Source organism: Pteropus alecto, unplaced genomic scaffold (genome assembly GCF_000325575.1).
Source record: "Pteropus alecto unplaced genomic scaffold, ASM32557v1 scaffold13, whole genome shotgun sequence".
Classification (NCBI taxonomy): domain Eukaryota; kingdom Metazoa; phylum Chordata; class Mammalia; order Chiroptera; family Pteropodidae; genus Pteropus; species Pteropus alecto.
In genome coordinates, this window is record NW_006434373.1 from 11,189,816 (window position 1) to 11,205,214 (window position 15,399).

The 15,399-nt window shown below is 40.6% G+C and overlaps 1 protein-coding gene across 7 annotated transcripts in view; it reads left to right on the forward strand.

Annotated features, from left to right (window-relative positions):
* Positions 1-15,399, forward strand: part of DOCK9 (dedicator of cytokinesis 9) — a 242,404-nt gene that overhangs the window by 104,302 nt on the left and 122,703 nt on the right. For all 7 annotated transcript variants that reach the window (XM_015587356.2, XM_015587359.2, XM_015587358.2 and 4 more), the window contains exon 2: positions 9,074-9,190. In XM_015587356.2, coding sequence (XP_015442842.1) covers positions 9,074-9,190 — 117 coding nt within the window. The remainder of the gene's footprint in view (positions 1-9,073; positions 9,191-15,399) is intronic.

Genomic DNA, 15,399 nt, shown 5'->3' on the forward strand with positions numbered 1-15,399 from the left:
CAGGGCACAAGACCTGGGACCCAGGCCCAGCCTTAGAGCAACTCCTCCCGGGACCCAGGTCAGTCACTTAATTGCCATGCGCCTGGGTCCCCGTGTCTGAAAGACGAGAGGGCTAGACCACATAGATAATATTAGCACAATTGTTCTAATATTACCGAACCTCCTGCTCCTTTTAAACAAGTATGCTTCTGAACAGCTGCCGGGACATAGTTCCTACACACACTGATGAACAGCCTGGGGAAGACCATGTATTACTGAAGAGGACTGATCATATTTTGGTTATTAGGGTCTCCTAAGTTTTAATGTTCTGGGTTAAGGGAAGAAGAGCGTGTCTGTTACAAGGTGATGGGAGGTCATTTTCCATGACTTGGGGGGTGATATGGGACCTAGTTTTATGTCCTCAGTCCCCTTCTTCCTGCACCAGTTTGCTGGCCTTCTTATGCCCCTTCTCAACGTGGCCCACCTGCCACTCTGGCCTCATCTTTTAACACAGGCTGTAGTTCAGGGGAGGATTTGAGACATGTGGGCACCTCAGGCAGGCTAATCACTGGTACTCCCTCAAATGGGGCTGTTCAAATTGTTTACTATTTTAAATGAGAGACTGAGGGTCGCTTAGGGCACAGGTGCAGCAGGGACCCTGGCACAGAGCCCTTTCTCTCTGACTCTGTTGCCCTTTCTATTCAGAGAAACAAAGGCCCCACGGTTAACCATCCCTTGTTTCTCAAGCACGTCCATTGCGGAGTCCTGCTCACCTCGGGTAGCTTACTCATGTACTCTTTACAGTCACTCAGAGCCTCCTTTCAGAATGGTGTTCTCACAGATGTCATTTTCTCTATCATGTTGGATTTCCCGCGATGCTGTAGCACCCCTGGAGATTGGTGCCCCAAGCCTTTGGCCTGCTGCCACCCCACATCCTTTACACAGCTCTGCCCCAGCTATTCTGATCTGCTTGCTGCTTCCTGAACTCACCGTCCTCTGGAGGATTTCTCCCGAAGCTAATGAAGCTTCACTTTCAGGATCCCTTCCAAGGCCCTGGGAGTGACTCTAGCAACTTTATATTCATAACTTTGTATTTTTTAACACCCCTCCCCCTTGATTATACAGGTTTTAGGCCCCACAAAATCTGGTTCCGGTCATGAGCATGCTTCCTGGCATCTCCATTTTCTCTGCAAGGACGCCTCAGTCCCCCCTGAATCGTGGTTAACTTGTTCTTCTCTTAGACTCAGCTCTACAACCTCCTTTAAGAAGCGCCCCATGTAATTGGGTTCCTTCCTTCATCCAACACCTATGCTAGGTGCTGTTCTAGGTGCTGGAGAAAGCGGTGAATAAAATAGAGAAATCTGTGCCCTCGTGGTGCTTGTAATCCAGTTGGGAGGAAGTCAGGTTCATTCTGGATCGTCAGATGCCACTCATGGTTTTCCATTGCTGTCAGTCACTCTACTCATCGTTCACATGTCTGTGTCCCGTCAGGATTGTGAGCTCTCTGGGGTGTGGGTTGTGTCTTTTTTAGCTCGGTGTCCCAAAGACCTGGCACAGTGCACATGGACAGGCTCAGTAACACTCTGGAGAGAAGGAATACATAGCTGCTAATAACGTTCGCATGCGAGGAAAGGAGGCAGCTGCTAATTTCCTGCGCCCACCCTAATTATAGGAAAGTGAGGAGTCCTCCTTTAAATTTGACAACTTCAAGAAGTTCTTGGTGGGAATATGTAGTGAGAGTTGTGTGCAAAAGAGTAGTACAGGAAGGCTCCTGGGGCCACACTGACTATTATCTGGCTTCAAAAGCCCCTTCCTTCTTATTGCAAGGTGTGTTGTCCCCTCACCAGCAACAGTACTGGTGTCCGACTTTGGGCAATGTTGAGAAGTGCACCATTTTGAAAATGGGCTAAGTTCTATGAAAGGTTTTTATCTCAGCGATCAAGTAGCTTTTATCGCCATGCTGATAAATCAAGGAAGTCCTAAATTCTTCATAAGCAGAAATGATGTATTTCTCATTTCTTAAAATAGAGTGCTCCAAGAGTTGCCATTTCCTTAGTTTGCTATTTCAAGAAACAGCATTTGGGTTTCAGATTGTGTTAACATTTAATTATCAGAGACACAAAGGCAAGAAATGACTAGAAAGATCACAGGAAGCTATTATGTCAGAGGGAAGAGCAATAGAATCATTCAGTAAGCGTTTTTGCTTGGCTCTTCTCATGATTTTCAAAGCTTCATAGGTGTTTGGCCAAAATTGAACTCATTTGTGGGCTGATGCTTTCCAGTTCTGCTGGATTCCAGAGGAATCTCATTTTCCTGGCATGGAAAAAATTCTCTGGTTTCTGATTGCCTGTGGATCTGGAGTTTTAATTTGCACGAATGTTGAGCAGCCAGACCTACAGTAGCAAATGCTATGGGAGGGAGTGAGTTCAGAGAGCCTCAAAGAAAGGTTAATGGGAGGGCAGGTGGATCATGCTCTTTGGCACTCGTGAGAACCGCATGATCACTGGAAGTGTGCCGTGCTGCCCACTGCTTTGACTGGTAAATGGGGACTGACGGGGCTAACCTGTGCGCGTTTTCCCTTGATGTGGAGCTCCTCCCCAGCATCCTGATCATGTGGCCCTGACCTCAGGCCTTGCTTCACCTCCATGGAGGCCAAGGCTTTGATTTCCTTTTAGAAAACAGTCCGTGAGCCTGGGCCTCTCAGAATCCCTAGTTGAATCTGCCTCCATCTTCTCCCCTGGGTAAAGAGCATACAACCCTTTGTGAACAGCGTCTCAGGGTTTACTGCCTGCCCCTCTCTCCTGCTTTGGAATCTTAGATCTGCTTTTTTTGTGGAGCTTCTCTAATGGGTGTGGGTGTAAAGTGCTTGTCTGTACAGCCTGAGCCCCCAGTTGCTGTTTTTCTCAATCCTTCCTGACACAAACTTTGTCAATACTCCTCAATTCAGTTTATAATGTAAGCATCTATTTATGTTTATTTTGGGCTCAAGCCTTGAATTCCAGTGTCATCTCTATTATTGTACAGTTTCCTCTCTCTATGGCCTTTTGTTTTTCCTTCTTTGTCAATGCCACTACCATTGTTGTCTCTTTTATTTCATATGTTCCTGGAGAGTGCAGGAAAGTTTTTGTAGACAGATTGTAAAATTGAATATACATGGAGCACTCAAAAAAAAAAACAAAACCCGAAGATCATTGTCATGCAAGTGATACATTTAATAATAATAATAGCAACATTGATTACGTATTTATGGTTTGCTAGGCTCTGCCAAACATTTTACCAGCATTAACTCAATGGAGCCTATTAACAGCTCATGTAACTGCATAGCTCAGCTTTCTTAACCAATGAACCATACTGCCTTCAATATGATTAACATCTGTGTGGTATCTGTGGCCCTTTCAGGGCAGATCCAGGTTTTGTGAGTGCTAAAGTTTAGAATTTTGGGGGGCCAGGGGGCTTGTTTCAGAAAAAAGAATCCAAAATTATACATACAAAATGAGGCATGGAAATGAATATTTAGAATTTGAAAAACAATTACAACAACTTACAAATTTTAAAAAGCTAACTCAAACCATAAATGTCAAAAATACAGGAAAACAACACATTTTTATCAATAACCTTTTGACAGAACTCAGTGATACTTTCTTCCCTACATTTTTTGGCTTCACCTATTATTCTTCATATAATCATGATTGTGTATTATTCTGTATCACAAGGAAAGATCATCTTCGTTGCAGCATGAGTAGTCCAAATTTGTGTTTTATTAATCATAGTTTAGAAAAGTTTCTTCTAGCTTTACAACATTTAGTAACATCACATAAATTTTTATGATTGAGAAAACCTGTATTAGGTTTCTTTTACATATGAGCTGTATGATTTGGGGGCATTCTCAGTTGGAATGACTAATTTCAAATATCCCCAAGCAATTCTGGAGCCAAGCATCTTGGGATGGGTCTGTATTGCAGTATGGTCCCTCACGCTTCACTTCATGTCATGAGTCATGACATTGGGTGGACCGGCACAGTGGATGTCTTCCTTCAAATCTTCCTAATAAGCCAAGATGCTGAGCAACCATTGAACTATACAGGAACATGGCGCCTGGAGAAGGGTCTGTGCAAGCAAAGGGCATTAAGCTTTTATTAACCTCACAGTCACTGTGTCTCGGGTTCTGGGCTAGATGCTGAGGGGACACAGAAATAACGAGACCTGAGACCTGAGACCCGGTCTTTTCCCAAGGCACTAATGGGAGAGGAGATAAGCTGTTCACAGGTCATTTCTATCCAAAGCAGAATGAATTGCACCCTAGGACTGCTACTAACCTGGGGCGAAACAGTCGAGGAAGGGAAAGGCTATCTTTTAATGGATTGAGGGAAGTGGCTCCCCAGTTTCGTGGCCAAGTATTGCATGACCTGGGGCTAGAGCAGTTCTGCTCTAACTTTTTGGGCCTATTTGCCTGTGTGAGATTTGTTTGTTAGAGGAAGGATTCTGCTGCTAAAATAAACATTTGTAGACTGCTTGCTGCCCTAAGGGCTGTAGGAGTATGACAGGTGCAGAGGTATGAGGGTGTGACAGGAACAGGCTCGTGTCTGAGACAGTGAACTGAATCGCTTACGTCATGGGGCCCCAGGGCTAGAGATGTGTGACCGGAACCCGCATATCTGCCTAGCTAAGGAGGGCTGTGTTGTCAAGGAGTTCACAACTTTGCCCACACGGGGAATTCTCTTCCTTCAGCATTCTCGAAGCATCACTTCCTTGGTGAAGTGAGGAAACTTCACAACCCATGGTGGGCAGTTGGCTCTCCCACCTCCCTTAGACCCGAATTTAACTTCTGCCAGCAGCTCTCACTATATCAAATTAAGTGTTTGCTAGCCTGCCTCTCCCATTAGTCCGAGGTGTCTTCAACTTGGTTTCATGGCTGTTCACCAGAGAATGACAACCTTTTCCCCAAAAACTGTGTGTAAAAATTTGCAAAGTAATATGTATATACATTTTGGGGGAAATGAGCCCAGGTTTTCAAAGGGGTCTGTAACCCCAAGAAGGTTAAAAGCTCAGCACTGGGCTTGTTCTCTGAATTTACAAATTCTAACACAGTTCCTGGAACATCATTCTGGATCGAGGGTTCTTCAGAATCCCCTGAAGAGTTTGCTTAAGCCCAGATAGCTGGTCCCCAACCCAGAAGGAGTTTCTGCTTCAGTTTACTTTTGTATCGACTTCCCAGGTGATGGTGATGCTGATGCTCCTGTTCCTGGGACCCCACTTTGAGAACCACTGTTATAGTCTGCTATAACCTAAAAGTACTACAGCCTCTCCCTTCCTGATTTCACAATAGTCTGAGAAATGAATGTTCATAGATAAAGACTTTTTACTCTTCAAATGGGGAAGAAAGCTGAAGGACTTGTGTATGTAGATCAAGTTAAATTTTCACACACTGTAAAAGCAACATAACCGCGCACTGTAGCAGTTCTGTCACAGACTCAGGAGATGGCTGAGCCCCATCGTGCTTAGGAGGACACAGTGTCCTTGAGTACTTAAAATTCAAATTGATGAATTCTCAGGATTTCAACGCATGGTATTCCTAATGGCCTAGGAGCTCTCCATCCATGATCATTGGTCAGTTTGGGTGATTCTGGGCCCAAATTTCTTTTGACAATAGAAAATCAAGAACTTAGCTCTGTAACTGTCACTAGGGAGGAACTGAACTTAAGAGTATTGAGATGGCTTTAAAACCAAGGCCGTGTGCTAGATCTGCTAAGCCCCTTTCTTCTAAACCAGGAGCAGGGGACTGGCGGTCTGGTAATTAGCCTCATTTCAAGTTAGTGTTAGTGTGGTGTCCCTGTCGTCAGTGATGCTGCAGGGCAGTCAGTTCCCTACCCTAGCAGGCTGTCCCCCAACTTGTGTGACCTCTTGGAAAAGCTTAGTGAAGCTGAAGAACAGCGAACAGCTGTAACCAATGTGTCATCAGTTTATAGAGAGTAGAAAATAGGCGGTTATGCTCTTAACCTACAGCTTGGTAAGAACAGTGAGGTGGCTTCCCACGGGCCCAGCTCAAGTCTCCTGGTCCCCTCTCTTCTGTCATTTCCTTCTGTATCTTCATTTTCTGCCTTTATCTTCCTCCTGTGTTTCCTCCACCTCTGCGTCTTCTGCCTCCCTCACCCCCGGGGCCTGTCCCTTTTCCTCTTCCTCCCCCAGTCTCTTTTTCCTGTCTTTCCTTACCAACCTCCATTCTCAGCCTTACCTCCTCTGATGATTTCTTTCTTTCCTCTTCCTGAGGGCCATGTGTGGAAGGGAGGCATTGTGCCAATTATTTGTATTTTAAGCAAGAGTTTTTTGCCTTATTCTTAACTTAGGCAGCAGGCGGGTCACTCAGGGTTGACCTTTTTCCCCTGGAATCGTTGGTTCTCTCCTGAAGGCACTCCCACCGCTGCTGAAGGCCTCTGCGCAGTCAGCTCTCTAAGGAGTCATTTCATTAAGCCACGTAAGGGTTTATACAAGTTCCAAATCTTCACAGGCCTGAGACCAAAGCAGACAGACGGATTATTCGTCCACGAGATCCCCCTATTGTTGAAATCAGTCTTGTGGGCTTTCCTGGTTAACATGCATCTTTCATCTTTAGCAGACATGTTGGCTTACAGACTCTCCACACGTTTACTATGGTCAGGCAGTGGTGAGCCCAGACTAGTAAAAGGGCAGCCGCGGGGCGGGGAGGAGGGAGAGTTCTGTTGGGCAGAAGACTGCATTCTAATCCTGCTGCTTACTTGGTGGGACACTTCAGGCAATTAGCTCAACTTGTCCTCAGTTTCCAGGCTCAGTAAAACAGAGTGATGTTGTTATGCCTATCTTTGGCATTAAGTGGTATTAAAAGAGAAACAGAGATACATTAAAAATTTTATTTGAGCAAAAATCCATTTAAATTGGGCAGCACCAAACTGGGAATGGTTAGGAGCACTCAGCTGACAGGAGCTAGGGAGAGACTTATAGAGAGAAAGGGCATGAACGAAAAAATTAAGTTATTTGATTGGCTATAACCTAAAGCCATGTTGGCAATTTATGATTAGTTGTCCTTAGTGTTTTGATTTTGTAACCATGAGGCATTTACAGGTTTAGGTTTTTGGTTTGCTTATATATTACATAGGCCGCATGGCCTTAGAGCCACCTCAGTCTAATGGCCTTCTTGTTTATCAGTGGATAAGTGTGATCAGCTTTGTGAAAACACCTTGAAAGTTACACACTGGAACAAAAAAGCAAGATAATCCTTTGTGTATAACATTACATTCTGTCATTAAGTACTTCCAAGAAAACTTCAGGCAAAAAAATTAACAAAAACATTATTTGGAATGCTAAATAGGCTGTTGACCTTATCATCCTAAACAAATAGCCAGATATTTCCCCAGCAAAATGCGTTTATTTGGGAACAACAAAGAATTGCAATTTGTGATCCTCAGTCTAATGGCAAACCACTTGCAAGTCCAGAGAAACAAAGGAGGGAAATGCTCTTTTACAGACTTGGGAGGGGCTGTTGTAAGTGAAGGTCAAGGCACTGACAGATTCTGGCAGATTCCATGTCTGGTGAGGCCCAATTCCTGGTTCACAGACAGCCCTCTTCTCTCTGTGTCCTCACATAGCAGAAGGGACTAGAGAGCTCCGCAGGGGGCGTGGGGGGGGGTTCTCTCCTTTAAGGGCACTAATCCCATTCACGAGGGCTCCACCCTCATGACCTAATCACTTCTCAAAGACTCTATCTCTTAATACTGTCACATTGGAGATTAGGCTTCAACATATGAATTTGGGGGAGGGGGACACAAACATTCAGTCTATGGCAGAGGCTTTTATGGGCCAGATTTAGCAGTAGCAATTTCCCTCCTACTGATCTGCAATTGGCCAGAAGACAATCAAAAGGCCACACCTAAACACAGGAAAGCTGGGAAATGTAGTTCAGCTATATTTGGAAGGAAAAGAGACAGATTTGGGGAACATGTAGCAGCCTCAGTCATAATACCCAATTTAGATGCTGCATACCAGATGTTTTTAATATATGTCCTATATTAATAGTCATTTTGATAAATATAGCATTTGTCAAAATTGTGAATATCAGATGCTTTTTTATCAATAGTTTAAAAAATAATCTTGTGCGCGCGCTCTCGCGCTCGCTCTCTCTCGCTCTCGCTCTCTCTCTCTCTCGCTCTCGCTCTCGCTAACTTTTTTTTTGCCTATTTTAGTACTTGGCATACTGTGCTATAGTTAGTTGAATATATATCTTTATCTCTGACTTAGCCCAGTTAGTGCCTTGCATGTGGGAAGTGATCAGTAAACACATGGCAATGACTGGCAAAGATAAAAGATTTTTTACTTAGAGGAATAACTTTGGAAATAGAGAAGGCATATTCTCTCTTTTCTTTCCCCACTTGCTTGTTGTCTCTTTTGCTTGCTCAGTGCATGGCAGGGATGGCCATCTCTACTTGCTGAGGTTCACTCATAAGCCCTGCTTTAAGGAGTACTTTTTTTCTTCCTCTGTTTGCCTGGTTTCGGTCCAGCTCACATTTTTCTATGTTTAGGTGTTACATATTTAAGTTGTAGATGTTTCAGGAAAGACAGGGATATTTTGAGACTCAAGGATGAGTTCCATAGAGTCTTATATGAAATCGTGAGCCTTGTGGATGCTTTAAGCCCTGAGCCAAGAAAAGGTGGTCAGTGGCTGGAGCCACTGTGGGCATCCAGCCTTCACTGCCAGACCATAGCTGGAGCCATAAGCAGGGCAGCTCTGGCAGAGCCAGAGGCTTGAAAGGGGACTGACCTAGCCAGGGGTGACCCAAGACATGACTTGGAAGTTCCAGCAGAATCCATACCCTCCTTTGTGCTTAAATAACTGAACAAGTATGACTTTATATAGATAGTACCACGAAGTGTCTTCTATTCCTTTGAAAACAACTTTTATCTCTAGTTTCTAATTCTTTCTGATAGCAAAATTAATACACTCTAATTGTAGAAAAATTGGAAAATATACAAACATACAGGGCAGAATGTATAAAGTTATTTAATCTTAAGAAATTGCATTTATCTATAAGAATGTTTCAAGTGCTTAATCTTTTTCCTTTTCCAGGCAAAGCCAAAGCTGATTGAGCCACTTGACTATGAAAATGTCATCGTCCAGAAGAAGACACAGATCTTGAACGATTGCTTAAGGGAGATGCTGCTCTTCCCCTATGATGACTTTCAGGTAGATAACTTTTAAGTTTCTGTAAATAGAACCATGTGGTTGATCTTTACAAATAAAGATCTATTTATATATATTGATTTATTATTTAATTGAGGATTTTTAAAAGATGAAAAGAAGACGTGAAGAAGAAAAGTTATGTCACTATATTTTTCTAGGCATTTTTTCATGAGTTAATTTTTTTAAATGGTATTCTTTTTGCATATATATATGCAGATATAAATATACATGAATATATGTTATATATGTATGTATATGTACATATATGCAAACATTCATATGTGTGTACATACACATACATATATATATAACTTTTTTTTTCAAGTATGTGTGTGTTTCATCTTGCAGATAAGTGCTGTTCTCTGGACTGATTTAATGGTCACAAGTGCTTCCTATGTCTTGTGAGATTTATTTGGAAAGGCATTTAGGTTTTTTGCCCAGTGCCATAGAGTCTTCAGGCTGATATTTGCTGGGGAGCATGGAGGATTTTGTCATGCGTGGGAGACTTTTTTTAGGTTGGCCCTTTTGGAGACTGTCACAAGAGAGGCTTTGAATTATGTGTGGCCTCACAGAGAAGAGTTCGGGGGTAACCGGGTATGTCCTGACTCCTGTCTGTCTGGTGCAGTGGCAGGTGCTGTTCCTTGTTGCTCAGTAGCTGCCCGCAGAAGACTTGGCACAGCTCCTGCTGTGAACTACATGCTTGATTGTTGCTGGAAGCCTTTCAGATTATGGCCTGTGCCTGAGTGATCCATAAGAGCTTTGATGCCAGTGAGGAGCAAAAATAACATTTTTCTTTCCGAAACTCCATACGATGGTGTTAGCACCTGGTTACCTAGAGTTACCTTGGTCTGCATGGAGGTTCTGGTTACTTCCCTTGCTCTTCTGGGACCTATCTTGGCTCTTCCTTCTTCTCTACCTTGATGCTTCCTACCCGATGTTGTTTCCTTCCAGGCCCTGTCTTCTGTGAATTGAACTGGCTTAGATTTTTTTAAGCTTCAGTGATTCTTTGTTATTTAATTTAAAGAATACTACATACTTCTAAAAAAATTAACCAACAGGCACTGTCGAAATACTTGACATTAAAAGCCTCCTCTACCACTTCTTTTTCTAGCCCCATTCCCTAGAACATAACCTACTACATGCAGTTCTGGGCATACTGAATTGTTTTCAGAAACTTCTATGTTAATAACAATTGTTAAATTATATTCCTTTAAGTTTTTTCCCCACTAAATTTAAGAGACTCCACTATATAAAAAGGTGAGAATTTTCACAAATTTCCCTTTTTCTAACTTGTTAAAGGTACATATGGAAAAATGATTATTCCTTAGTTCTTTCCTGAAAACTAAGGATTGTCATGGAAATGAAATTGACCATTAGTGCAATGCCACTGCCAAAATACGTTCCACTGATAAATGGTTTCAAATCATGCCTAAAAATACAATGCTTTAAAAACTCCATTGCCTGAATAGGCTAGCCAGCCAAAGGACAAATAAATGGAGACCTCAGAATGATGCCTTTTGCCTGTGATTTTGGCAATAAGTTAACATGAGAAGTTAAATCGGATGATTACAAAATGCAATCCACGTTGACATATTTTTCCTGTAGTGTGCTCCAAGGAAACTAAAGGTTATCTCAAGTTTCCCTGAGCATGGAGTTCTATTCTTTTTGGTATTAATTAGAGTAACAAATTGATTTCAAGTTTTTCAACGTAGAATGTAAAGTTGTATTTGTAGCCCTCAGATAAAGTTGCTTAAGAAGCAAATAAACCAGAGGAACAAGATACAGTTAATTTAGTTTCATCTTTTATCCCAGAGACAGGAATTTGGATATTTAAGCAGCTGTAGAATCAAATGATTGAAACTTCAAGGAAAACTCCTTCATTCTATTCACCTGTATCTACTTCTCTGGGGATACTAGGCACAAATATTCTAGGAAAGGCACAGAACTCACTGACATTTTGCTGGCCAAGGTTAAATGAACAAGTGTTATTTTCTGTTTTTGCGACGTTTTCTGAAGATTAAGGAGCTTGAATTTCAGCTTTGATCCTCATCATAGTAATTGTGGCAGTCTCCATTTAAGTTTGGATGCGCTCTTGTTTGTTTTCTTGTTTGTTTCTATAGGGAGACACCCATATTCTAATCAAGTAAGGCCGTTTACACTGCGCTTTCTTTGCTAATTTATCTCAGTGAATTTAATAACCATCTAGTTAGCTGAATGAGCAAAATGTCTTAGCAATGCCACAGATTCCTTCTGTCTGTCCCCGTTTTTTTTTTATTCAGCATGGGAATGGAATTATTATTGTATTATTAGAGGCAGAGGAAACAAATTAGATTGGGGAAAGTATTTTATTTCATATGGAAAAATAATAGCGAGTTGGTTAGCAAATGGGTCAGATAGTGAGCCAAATCCATGTTGGGGATTGATGCACAATACTACACTTACTTCTTAGCCCATTTCCCATTTGCCCCTAGAATACTCGCCTGTGGCTCTTGTGGCTGCAGCGTTTACCCCGAAGTAACTCGTGGATAACAGTCCTAACCTTACTCCCAAAGTTTGCCACAAAATAGCTCGCTTTTATTATTATTTTCACATCGCTCTAGTATATCGATAGTCTTCGGAAACAAATGACATCATTCTATTTAGAGCATTCTGTTTTTAGTAGTGGTATTTTCATTTACAAAGTAATTCTTGATCATTGAAAATGTCAAATCCTAGAAAATGTAGTATTCCTACACGCGATGTTAACATCATTCTCAAATAGTTGTTAGCCGAAGATTCATTTGATGAATCTGATTTATGGATACATTTCTATTACAGTAGGATTAGAGACAAGTTCTGTTTACAAATAACTCCAAAAACAGTTCTTATATTTTATTTTCACATTGAAAACTAGTCAAATTTGCTTTAGCCTCAAAGAGCGTGTTTATGCAAAATTAAATTAACGCTGGCAGCAAGCTACACTTTTTTTCTAAACAGGAAATGGGTTAAACAATATTAGTTCACTATTAAAATAGAATTTTATGTGAAGTTCTGTCAAATATATTTAGAAAGATAATTTACTAAAATATAACTGTGGATAGTGTGTACAGTTCTTGAGTAGGTCACGTGTTGATATTGGTCAGCTCCTAAAGATGTCTAAGTGTCTCTGAAAATGAGTCTAATGGAGAGAATTGTTTGTGAGATGTACTTGTCTAAGAGTGGCAGAAAAACACAACAACTGAGAGATATGAAATAAATGTGGATTTTAAAAAACAAAAGGACTCTCCTCAGCCATCAGAATATTTATGAAGTATAGTTTTACGTGCCACAGCCAGGGACAAGAGTGCCATGCCTAGTATAGCCCTTACTAGCTGGCTGTACTTTTTTTTTTTTTTTTTTCAGAATTGGAGCCTGGTACTTTGGGGTTTGTTCTGTTCTGTCTCTGCCTTGGCTTCATGGTTCTCTTTGCTAGCAATGTCTTCTCTTCTTTTTCATCCTTCTGGGACCATCTCACCCTTCTGAGGCCACTTCAAACCCTACAGTGATTCCCCACCACCCCCCATTTTCTTAATTCCTCTAGTGCTTACTATCTACTCTGTGTACATTAATACTCAAGTACTGTCTTGGGCTTTTCACCAACGGCTTCATAAGCTTTTTGTGTTCTAGTGTCACCACCCACGCTGTGACCCTAAGGAAGGCTCAGGCACAGTATTTGTGCCTCTCGAGCCCCCATGCTGCCCATCCACTTCCACATTCACATAACCTCTGCCCACTGAGTACTAGAGTTGGGTGATTTTGGCTTCGGTTAAAATTAGTAAAATTATTATGAATATTAGGTAGTTTTCTTTGATTCAGGAAGTAAATATGAGTATCATTGAGCACGTGTGGAAGTTCCAGTGACTAGATTTGTAAAACATTTTGCCCAATCAGTGATTTGGTTTGGTGGAAGTTAGATACTTTCTGAAATAAAAGAATGAAGGTGAAACAGTCTTTAAAAGGCATACACTTTCTAGTTGCTAATGATCCTTTGAAGTTTTGAGGCCTCATCAAGTTTACTTGACATAGGTCTGAAAACTTGCTTTTTCACGGGTAAATTGTAGGTAAATTTTATTGGACAATTATACAGACGTGAAAACCTTTAAGATTAAAATGTTATAGATCAAGAAATGTAACTTGAACTGTTACTTAAGAAGTGACAAATCTATGTATCCCTGAAGGTGATGACCAGGAATCCTCCCTTTCCTGTCAGAGACATAGAATTCGATGTGGGTCTGGCCATTGATTTCCCGTCATGATTCTCCTTCAAGGGAAGTCCTTTACCAGATGATGCTAGTGGTGGTGACATTTTTAACTGTCACTATCAATCCACTGAATCTACATCTGGCTTTTTAAGATCCTTGTATCCTGGCTTGTTACATGGCTTACTAATGTTTGTGCAGTTATGTAAAGTGTTGGAATATGGAGAAGGTAGGTACAGAGTAAAAAAGAAAAGATGTTGGGAAGCAATTTATGGATACCATTTATATTTTACAAAAATTAGACTTTGATGTATGATATAAATCAACAAAGGGTAGAGTTTATATGGAAGGAATAAAACGGGTGTGTTGTATTCCACTTCTGGGGATATACCAAAAAGATTTGAAAGCAGAGACTCAAAGAGATGCTTGTAGACTTATGTTCATAGCAGCGTTATTCACAATAGCCAAAAGGTGGAAACAGCCCATGCATTCATCATTGCATGAATGGATAAACAAATTGTGGTATATCCATAGAATGGAATACTATACAGCCTTAAAAAGGGAAGGAAATTCTGATACATACTATAACATTAAGTAAACCTTGAGAACGTTATGCTAAGTGAAATAAGACAGTCAAAAAGGACAAATGTTGTATGATTCTACTTATATGAAGTACCTAGAATAGTCAAATTCATAGAGATGGAAAGTAGAATGGCGATTGTCAGGGTTTAGAGAAGGGGAAATGGGGAATTATTGTTTAATAAGTAAAGAGTTTCAGTTTTGCAAGGTGAAAAGAGTTCTGTGGGTAGATGGTGATGATGATTGCCCAACAATAATGTTCTCAATTGCACTGAACTGTACACTTAAAAATGGTTAAGATGGTAAATTTTATGTTGTGTGGATATTTTATCACAATTTTTTAAAAATAAAGAACATGTTGTTACAGGATTTCTGTGCTATGTCAATGTGAAATTGTTGTCATCCTTAAAGCTGTGTGTGAAGTCAGGGTGAGGAATGATTTCTCAGGTGCTCTTTCTACTGATATTTCCTGGTGTATTAACAATGTCAAATCTCTTAGCAAGAGAATTTAAAAGGAAAGATGGGAGTACAAAGATTATTAGTAATTAGCAATTCTAGAAATTTTCACTTTTGGAAATGTTTAGATACAGGAGAATCCTAGACTGTTCTCAGCATTGTATAGGAAAATGTGGTTAATCCATTTCCCTTTAAATAACATCCTGATTTTTGTTTTTCTTCTGTTTCTTTTCCTCTTCTACTTACATGTGACTGATAATGATCTACAAACCACTGACCTAAAAAGGAAGCCAGGCCCCTGTACTTACAAAGGGCCTTGGAAGTCCCTGAGTCCCTGATCTCATTTCCCATCTGTTTCTCTTTTTCTTTTTCTTTTTTTTTTGAAAAGATTTTTTTTTAAACAGTGTTTTGTCCTCACTTTTCATTATAGGCTGCTACAAAAATAATCTCAATACTTTGTTTAGGGCTTTTTATTGAAAATGTTCTTTTGTTAAATTCCTCGAAATTTTTATCAGTCAGAATCACCGGCCAACAATGTAACTTTCGTGAACATTGTGGTTCCTGGGATATTAGTTCATGTCTATGATTGAATCTTACTGAAAAATCTGGATAAATAATATTCCTGAATTGATATTGGCCAGACCTTCAGGAGATGAGAATTTTAATTCTAGTTCAAGTAATACTTTTTACAGAAACAGTGACAGATCATTCTTTTATGATCAAATATGCCTTAAAAAGAAAGCTTAATTTTCAGATTGCACTGATCAGCTGTGTTGAAGAGTATATTTATTTGATTTATCATTTAGAGTTCTACTTGTACAAGGGGCTCAGCCTTGTGAGATGCTTAGGAATGTAAATATCTGACAGGGTTCTTGTTTTCAAATTGCTCAAAACTTCAGAGAGGAGATAATATCAGTAATAAGGAGGAGAATGAGACTATATTTATATATATATATACAT